The 10000-nt window shown below is 32.9% G+C and overlaps 2 protein-coding genes across 6 annotated transcripts in view; one reads left to right on the top strand and one right to left on the bottom strand.

Moving 5' to 3' along the window:
• The window catches only part of LOC119574198 (protein SERAC1-like), a 14319-nt gene extending 8166 nt beyond the window's left edge, over positions 1 to 6153 (top strand). For 4 of the 5 annotated variants that reach the window (XM_037921328.1, XM_037921327.1, XM_037921324.1 and 1 more), the window contains 6 exons: positions 40 to 178; positions 376 to 505; positions 1716 to 1932; positions 2066 to 2212; positions 2507 to 2573; positions 5324 to 6153. In XM_037921328.1, the coding sequence (XP_037777256.1) occupies positions 40 to 178; positions 376 to 505; positions 1716 to 1932; positions 2066 to 2212; positions 2507 to 2573; positions 5324 to 5384 (761 nt within the window). In that variant the 3' untranslated portion in view covers positions 5385 to 6153. The remainder of the gene's footprint in view (positions 1 to 39; positions 179 to 375; positions 506 to 1715; positions 1933 to 2065; positions 2213 to 2506; positions 2574 to 5323) is intronic. The other variant, XM_037921325.1, reaches the window with a different exon arrangement.
• The window catches only part of LOC119574196 (alanine--tRNA ligase, mitochondrial-like), a 20129-nt gene continuing 16255 nt past the window's right edge, over positions 6127 to 10000 (bottom strand). Inside the window, exons 9-15 of the mRNA XM_037921321.1 lie at positions 9281 to 10000; positions 8954 to 9066; positions 8418 to 8660; positions 8154 to 8302; positions 7517 to 7667; positions 7007 to 7192; positions 6127 to 6375 (exon numbers count right to left, since the gene is read on the bottom strand). The exon at positions 9281 to 10000 is cut by the window's right edge and continues 41 nt beyond it. Of these exons, the coding sequence (XP_037777249.1) occupies positions 6172 to 6375; positions 7007 to 7192; positions 7517 to 7667; positions 8154 to 8302; positions 8418 to 8660; positions 8954 to 9066; positions 9281 to 10000 (1766 nt within the window). The 3' untranslated portion in view covers positions 6127 to 6171. The remainder of the gene's footprint in view (positions 6376 to 7006; positions 7193 to 7516; positions 7668 to 8153; positions 8303 to 8417; positions 8661 to 8953; positions 9067 to 9280) is intronic.

Here is a 10000-nt window from a genome sequence, read left to right as displayed (position 1 = left end):
TATTGTCTTTTTGGGGTGAATAATTTCTATTTATTACAGACATAGACAACTTTTATACTTCATGCTGGCCATTAGACTGGCTGGTTCCTTCCATTGATGTGCCAGTGAGGGTTCTTGCTGTGGATTACGAAGCTAACTGGTGGCACTGGGGTAGCAGTTGTCCAGAAGAGGCTTTAGGGTAATTTTCTAAACGGTATTTTAACATGAAGTCATATTGTACTAAAAGTAAAGGAAAAGGTAAAGATACTTGTATATGGTATTATATTATATGACTAGGTTTCTTTTTAAGTATTTTTTTTTTTTTTTTTTTTACATATGCTATGGTACTTATCTGAGTAGTTTACGATGTTAATTGAAACCATTTTCTCATTACAGAACTGTAGCAAGTCACAGCAGAAAGATAGCAAAATCTTTAGAAGCTGCTGGTGTTGGAGAACGACCAGTTGTATGGATCACTCACTCGATGGGTGGTCTTATTGTTAAGGATATGCTGATAAATGATGCGGTGAGCTTATAACAAATGGAGAATCTCTTTATCTGTGTGTGTGTGTATATATGTATATAGTTAGATAAATAGATAGATGTAAATATATATATGTGAGTGTGAGTGTGGTGTGAGTGTGAGAGTGTGAGTGTGTGTGTGTGTGTGTGTGTGTGTGTGTGTGTGTGTGTGTGTGTGTACGTGTGTGTGTGTGTAAAATTTATATATATATATATATATTATATATATATACTATAACATATATACATATATATATATATATATATATTACATATATATATATATTATAATTATATATATATATATATATATATATTATATACATATATATATATATATATTATATATATTAATATAATATAATATATATATATTAATATTATAATATGATATAATATATATAATATTTATAGTATATTATATTAATATATATATTTATTATATATTCTTATTATATGTAATATAATATATATATATATATATAGATGATATATATATTATCTTATATATATTATTAAGTATATATATATTTATAATATATTATATTATATATATAATAATATCATCTATAATTTATATATATTTATGTATACTATACTATCTTATTATTCATATATTATTAACTATATATATATATATATTCTTTCTATCTTATTTATTTAATATTTATATCTTTTCATTTTTATTATACTTTATTATAATATTATTTTATCTTATATATATATGTATATCTATATATATATAATATATATATACATATATACTATATACATATACATATATAACTATATCATATATACTATATATAATTATATATACTATATAATATATATATACATATATATACATATTATTATACATATATATACATATATATACATATATATACATATATATACATATATATAATATACATATATATACATATATATACATATATATACATATATATACATATATACATATATATACATATATATATATATATATATATTATATATATATACATATATATATATATGTACATACACACACACACACACACACACACACACACACACACACACACACACACACACACACACACACACACACACACACACACACACACACACACACACACACACCCGCGCACGCGCGCGCGTGTGTGTGTGTGTGGTGTGTTTTTATCTTTTTTAAATGATGCACAAAATAAATGCATTGTTTGTTGCAGGGCCAGCAGGGCAACTCATCTACAAAACTGGAGGATCATGCTGAAAGCCTTAGAGCCCCATCAAATTTTGATGCCAAAATGAATTTATCTAGTCACACCTTAGGTATTGTTTTCTTCAGTGTACCACACTACGGTTCACCACTTGCCTCCTCTGTCACCAGTGGCATATTACGTCACATACTGAAACCCTCCTCCGAAATCTTTGATATGAGAGAAGGTATGTATTTGCAAGAATAACTACTAAAACTGCAAATAGACTATCTGAAATTATATATATATTTTTTTTCTTTCTCTCTTTCTTTTTCTTTTTCTTTTTCTTACCCATGTCCTATCTCCCCATTCATTAACAGAGTCACCAGTACTACAAGAGCTCCATCAGTCTTTTCTTCGCATGGTAGAGACTCAGGGCATAGCTGTCCTGACGCTTAATGAGTCCCATCCAGTACACCATAAAGCAACAGGACTCAACCTCCTCTTTGTCCCACCAGAATATGGAAGTATGAAATGTGTAATATTGTCTATAGGTAGAAAAGTAAACATGGAATATTTGAATATGTTGGAATACTGCCTGGTTCATCAGTACTCATTTCTATAGTGTAAAATTGAATTTAGAAAATCGTCATTGCATCTATGCAATAATGATATTAATAATAATGATAATAGTAATAGTGATAGTAATGATAAGGATAATGATAATAATAATTATGATAATGATGAAGATGATGATAGTGATGTTGATAATACTACTAATAATGATATGATAATATGATAAATATAATCCTATTTTTCAGCATCTGGAGTTGGGGAATTTTATGAAGCAGATGCTTGTCATGTTGACATATGTAAACCCTTAAACAGGTGAGTAAATTCATGTTCAAGTGAAATGAGATACATTTAATGATATCTTAATTTATAGTAAAAAAAAGAAAGTAGTTGAATACATATAGGTACTTCATTATGGTTTTGCATTTTTTCCTTTCTACTATCTTTCTGTTTTCCTGAAAGAAATTTTAAAATGTTCTGGGACAGTCTCATCTGAGTTGCTGCAGGTATTATTATTGTTGTTATTATTTTTTTTTCCACTTCATTATTTGAAATACAGACATATAATAATACATGTAACTCAAGATGTTAAGGGGGTAAATAGCCAAAATTTATCATGAAACCTTAGCAATAAGTGAAAATGTATTGTACAGTATTACAAACTTCACCAATGATAATGATAAAATGGAATGATAAAATTGTAACTAATCAGTAGGATATATTGTGGTATATTATTGAGAAAAGGGAGGTTGTTGTTAACCCTTAAAATTGACTAAAAGGTAAGAATATCATGGGATATCATTGAGGAAAAGGAAGTTGTTATTAACCCCTCAAATTAACTAAATGGTAGGATATATCATAGTATATAATTAGAAAAAGTGAAGTTGATACAAATAGCCACAATATAGTAGAGCCTCTGAAAAACTGGCAGGTTATTTACCTGTATTTTTTGTCAATGGAAGATAGTATGTGGGAATAATTCTGGTACTGTTTAGATAGTTTCTTCAAGCTACATCCACCCAAACCCACCCTATTTCCCCTACTTCTTGTATAACCTTTGTCTCCCTCAGCCAGTCACATATAAGCAGGTTCTGGTTTTGTTCCTGAATGTAATGTAAAAGTATAGTATAAGATAAGAATTCTCATAATGTATATCATATAGAGCCCCCCTACAAACACCCCATCCTCTCATTCCCTTGGTACCCCTTTATCTTCCTGAACCAATCATAGGAGTGCCTCTGCCATCAGCTCCCTGTTTTCTACTTGTGAATGAACATAGCAAGTATAAAATTAATAGTATTACAATATATGGCATCTGCACTGAAAAATCTCTCCATTCACTTATTTCCTTATACCTCCTAGTTTATCTGAACTAATCATATGAGTGCTTTCTATCATTGATTACATAGTAGGTATGAAACTAAATAATAATGATGTTGATAAAGAGACATCATCTCTTGTACCCCTATAATAATATATACATCATTCTTTTGTGTTCTTTCTCTTTCTTCTCAAATCTCACTCTCTCTCTCTCTCTCTCTCTTTCTCTCTTCTCCCTCTCTCTCTCTCTCTTCTCTCGCTCTCTCTCTCTCTCTCTTCTCTCTCTCTCTCTCTCTCTATCTCTCTCTTCTCTCTCTCTCTCTCTCTCTCTCTCTCTCTCTCTCTCTCTCTCTCTCTCTCTCTCTCTCTCTCTCTCTCTCCTCTCTCTCCCTCTCTCTTTCTCCTCCTCCTTCTCCTTCCCTCTCTCTTCTCTCTTGTCTCTCTCTCTCCCTCTCTCCCTTTTTCCCTCTTCCTCTCCCCCCCTCTCTCTCTCTTTTCCCTCCCTCCCTATCCCCCTTCACCTCCCCCTCCCTTTCCCCTTCCCCCCTCCCCTCTCATCCTGTATCTCATCCTCCCTTTCCCTTCCCCTTTACCTCTCCTTTTTTATGGCAGTGGTAATTTTTTTCTATTTTGATGCTCAGCTGTTTGATTATTATTAGACATACCAGCATGAGACAGTTTCAATTCAGTAAAAATTGCTTATAGTGAAAATTTGGTGTAGAATTGCATTTTTGTGGGGGTTAAAAAATACCAGTATATAAACAGCTGGAAAAGAAAATTAGAAAAAAAAATATACAAGGAATATATTATAGCAGTATGAAGGAACTTCAAGGGTTTGTCAAATATCATAGATGTGTATATATAAAGATACATCATGTATTTGCTGTTGCACTGGAGGTTGTGAATTAAAATACAAGATTTCATCCCACATATATATATTGTTGGTATGTTGGTGCTTGTGTGCAAGCTTGTGTTTGCAGAGACATGTATGTACACATATGTATGAGAGAGAGAGTGAGTGAGTGAGTGAGTGAGTGAGTAAGTGAGTGAGTGAGTGAGTGAGTGAGTGAGTGAGTGAGTGAGTGAGTGTGAGTGTGAGTGTGTGTGTGTGTGTGTGTGTGTGTGTGTGTGTGTGTGTGTGTGTGTGTGTGTGTGTGTGTGTGTGTGTGTGTGTGTGTGTGTATGTGTGTGTGTGTGTGTGTGTGTGTGTGTATGTAGAGCTGTGATTTACAATGTATATTTACTCAGTACTTTTCATATAATAATTTATTTTCAGTTACACCAGGCAAAGGTATTTACAGATTGCAAAACTAAAGACTCTGTATGTACATAAAATCTTGATCATTGTAGCTTCAGTATATTTTGTATTGTAACCTTTCTTTGTTTAATTCCATTCCAAGTTGTTTGATCTTTATATTTTAAAGTATAGTTTAAAGTATTGTTAATTCCTTGAGACCCTAATTTGAATATATAATATTAATATAAATACATAATATTATGAATATATGATATTAATATAAATATATAATATTAATATACATATACAGTTTTAGTATACATACATATATAATGTTAATATACATGTATAATATTACTTTATATGTATAATATTAATATTACCCTCCCAGGCTTTCCAAAAATATTTATAGCAGTCCCTTTAGTAGGCAATATTTGTTACTACTACTTCTACTTTCTATCACTTCAATATGTTGGCTTAATTGGCTTTATATAATTATCTTCCACAGACATGCTGAATCATATCAGAAGGTGCTTGCATTTCTCCGGGACATAGTCAGTAGAGTATGAAGTTGTTAGTATGGTATGGATTTATGCATCACAATATATTGCCTTACAATGTAGCCTTCCATATGTTTTCTTATTATTTAAGGATAATGATACTTATAGTTTTCCCGTTTCTTTTATTGGAAGAAAAAATTGTTAGTATATACATTATATACAGGATACTTCTTTAAATATTATTGATTTCATAGGTAGATGCCTTTGTTCAGTTTTTTTTAATATATTGCAATTATATTATTTATATTTTATTGTAATATTCAGAGCTCAATGGTTGTTTTAGTTCATAAGGCCATGAAGATAATGAGGCACTGTAGTTTTGGGTAGCACTTTATGAGATGGCACTTATTTATGGTTTTTAATGGAATGTGGGTGTAGATGGCCTTTAAAGAGGTAGCTTGTGTTTGGTGACTAGGTTGGAAAGTTGAGTAATGCCATTTTAAAGTAGCTAATATTGTTAGCAGTTGATGCTAATCTCCATAGTTAAAACCATTTGTACTAGGTAGTTTTTCCATATTAGTATATTCATGAAAGATGAAATGAATATTGAGGAAAATTCAAACGTTATTTGCTAATATATTTGATTGACAAAACAAAACTTTTACTGCCATCCTATTTTACAGGTATACATTGATGTGTGTGTGTGTATAATTTGTTAACTTATTGCACTGTATATGCAAATGTTAAGTTTTGGCCATAGATGTATTTACTTCTATTTTTTGATAGGATTGTTACAATATCAGGACAAATATTTATTAATAATAAAAATTATATTCAATCAAGACATTTCAGTAACCTATATATATTTCTCAATGTAAACTTTGGAACATGTAAGAGCTTCTTCAAGTTTGTTGCTCATTTCTGGATCTCTTAGCTTCGCACTTCGTAAATTGCACACAAGTAGTGGATCCTGACCCTTTGGAGCAGAGGCCTTTCCTCCCAGGATTGCTCTTACACATTCTAGCCAAGTAGTTGCAGAGGCTCCATTAGCAACCATTTCCTGTTTTTAAAGAAATAAAGCATGTATCCTTTTCTGCTTTTTGAAGCCTCTGTAACATTACCACTTTTTCTGTCAATTTTTGTGTTTCTGTATGAACTTTCCATGCAAATAGTCTGACCCTATGAAACAGAGTATTACTGCTACCAAGGTAGCAAACATATAACAAATGTAAACAAACATGGCACCATCCAAGTGTGGTCCACAAATCACTTAAGCATACTCATACACATCAAGTTATTTTAAAGAAAGTTATGTAAAGGAGATATCTGCATTGCGTATAGAAATATTCTAGTAGTATAGATCGTCCATAGCACAACATCAAGATGGAAATTAGGCAGATGAAAACAGTTGATGCCATCTTCATCTGGGAGGTGTTTGCTTGCATGTAATAACTGTGGAATGCCTCATATTCATGCAAAAATGCAAAAAATTGACAGAAAAAGTACTAGTGTAATGGGGCCTTGAGAATCTCCATTATCTTGTATCCTGAATTTCTCTTCTCTTTTTATCATCTTCAACAACAGCAACAACAACCAAAAAACTTGCCCAGGTCCACTAACTATTTGCAAGAATATATATTCATTCAACTTCTAGACCTTACGTGATATAAGCGTGAAAGAGATTGACTTACCTCAGGTACAACTGAGCGGCCAACAACACCACCCTCAGCCTTAGCCATTACAAGCATAGGTCGTTTGCTTGCAATTTTTGTGGCTTTGCTGAGCACTGCCTTGCTTGTGCCAAAATCTGTATTAAATAGATGGATGATTGGTCCATCTGGCTGTGCTTCAGTGAGTTCCTTCATCTCTTCAATCATCTGCCAATATGAAGGATGCCTTATTTAGAGACTGAAGTATATTTTACATAGCTCCCAAATACAACAAAGCTAATGCCATTTAGTCAAAACAGGGGAAATGCAGCATCACAAATGACTATATACTATGACCCTAAACATGACATCCCATTACACTGAGTTTATTGTGAACATGAAGTGCAAGAAATTTAGTTACAGAATCCATCATACTCATCCTGTACCTACAACAATAATCTTCTACTCATATTGAATCCAGCAGTATGTCCATCAGCAAGTACAAAGGCACATAGACAGTGGTTGCAAGTGACACTATTATTTTCCACCAACCTGCTTATTGACATCACCACGCAGTGAATTACGAAGACTTCTTGTCATGTTGTCCAATGAGTTGTTAATTTGTGCTCTAAGTAAGTAGGGTAACGGTATCTCTTCCTTTTTATTGTGCCACGTTATAAGATCTTTCTCAAGCTTTCTTATTCTGCAATTTATGGTAAAACTTAGTTAAAGAATTATCCTGAAACCCTAAAGATTCTAATGTTTATCATTTAGATTTGTACATATACAAATGCAAAGCAAGCCAAAACCACTAAAAATATCCTAATCTTACTTTATTTCTCACATGAAAACCATGTATATATAAAATATTACAAAAACTCATCAGGAAACTGTTTAGAAAACAACTCCTGACACACCGTTCTGCCATTATATCATTTACTGGTAAATGATATTTTGGTTATGTAAATTCCTTTCTCTTAAAGTTAATCACCTTTTAACTATGTCATATTGTTTTAATTCATCTTACAATTAAATGACAGATCAAACAGGATCAAACTATAAACAAAGACAGAGGCTCTGAGTGGATGCAAACTAACAATATTTATTTAACACTTACTTTGATTGCAAGATCCCCTGTTAATGCTTAAATCATACATCAAGTCAAAATTATTAATCGTGTATGTATCACCTTTTATGATTACCGGTAGACAGTTCCATTTCCACTTGCTTTTCCCAGTCCTTGAGTTGTGCCTGCGTTTCTGTTGCATTTCGTAAAGCTTTCCCAGCTGCTGCCCCACACACAGCTCGTATATTACGTATCCCAACACCCGCACTTTTCTGCATGAAGAATTCAACACTTGTATGAATGATTCCTAACCATTTAGACCTTTCTATATGTTTATATCAAATAAGCAAATATCACAGTAATTCTTTCAAAAGAATAAGAACTTACAATACTAGTAATTGCAAAGTTACCAATATGACCACTGTTGTGGAGATGTGTACCACAACAAGGTTCAACTGATAACAACTGCTCCTCTTTACTGCCTTCCTCTTGGAGATCTAGACGAGAAGTGATAACATGAACTGTGTCTGGGTAGACTTCACCAGGGACTAAAGTAATGTTGGCTTCCCCTAAGAGGTCTTTCATGTCCATGTTTCTTCTACCAATAGGCTTACTTGCAGCAATCCATTTCTGTAAGGGTTGTGACAGTTCAGTGAAAATGTATTTGTATATTAAATTAACAAGAGCAATATTCATTAAGGTATACTACAATCTGATGACATGGTACTTCAACATTGATTTTTCATGCATCCTATTTCGAGATCTATATCATGTAGATACAAGGACATCAAAATTAAACAGGCTCTGGAGCCTGGTTAATATGAAAGACATCAAGCCAACTTCAGTTTCTTCTAGTTGAAACAATTTACGCTGGCAGAGTTAGCATTTAGCTCTGAACCTAAACATCACCCAACAGTACTAACCTTGACAATACTTTCTGTCCTTTCTATGCTGTTCTCATTGAGTGGCAGATAAGTTCTAACACTAAGACTAAGGTGATCCGGAGTCACAAGAGATGATCTTTGGCAAGATAGACCTGCAAAGTAAATATATTAATTAGCATTCATTCCTAAGTCATAACTTATGACTTTTATTGGCCTAAATGTAACAAAGGCTTTTTATAGCTTTATAATAAATATCTCAGAAATATCTAGGATCAATATTTTAACCTGAGAAAAATACAACTCATTAATAATTAAGGAAATTAGATCTCTCTTCTATTGCATAAGATAAAATTAAAATACACTTACCAGTCACAAATTTGACAGCAGCATTAAGCAAATGTGTAGCAGTGTGGTGCTGCATACAACCAATGCGATGTTGTGATTGAACATTTGCAGTCACTATATCTCCAACTGCCAGTTCGCCATATTCTACTTCTCCCCAGTGAATGATATAACCTCCTACATTTTCAACATTTGTGATCTTAACTTTTGTGTTATTCCTTGCAATTGACCCAGTGTCTCCCACCTGGCCTCCAGCTTCATGGTAAAAGTTTGTCCTATCTGTGATAATCCCTATTTTCTGTTGAGCAGAGGTCTTATCACTCAACTTCCCATCAACCAAAATTGAAAGGACTTTGCACTTTAAAGGTTTAAATGAATAAAGTCCATCACAGCTTTCATAGGAATATTTAGCTTTGTCATCAGTAACAGGAATGTTTAGTCTGACAAGATCTTCTAAGATTATTTCCTTGTCAAATGTCCCAGAGCCCTCCATCCTTTGCTGGCTGACACTTCTCGTCAACTGGCGAACTTCACTCAACCCTTTTTCAAAACCTTCTTGATCCACAGTCAAGTTGTAGACTTCAGCTAGCTCTTCTATCTGATCAATGTGGAGGCCATAAGTATCATACAGCTTTAATGCTACATGGCCTGGAAGTTTACAGTCATGCTCCTTCCACTCTGGTATATGTGGTAGTATCTCCTTGACACCTTCGATGATACCAGGAGCGTGCAGATCAGAAAGTA

The sequence above is a fragment of the Penaeus monodon genome, chromosome 6 (genome assembly GCF_015228065.2).
Source record: "Penaeus monodon isolate SGIC_2016 chromosome 6, NSTDA_Pmon_1, whole genome shotgun sequence".
In the NCBI taxonomy this organism is placed as follows: Eukaryota; Metazoa; Arthropoda; class Malacostraca; order Decapoda; family Penaeidae; genus Penaeus; species Penaeus monodon.
The sequence above is the reverse complement of the archived record's forward strand: the minus strand, read 5'-3'. Positions and strand labels throughout refer to the sequence as shown.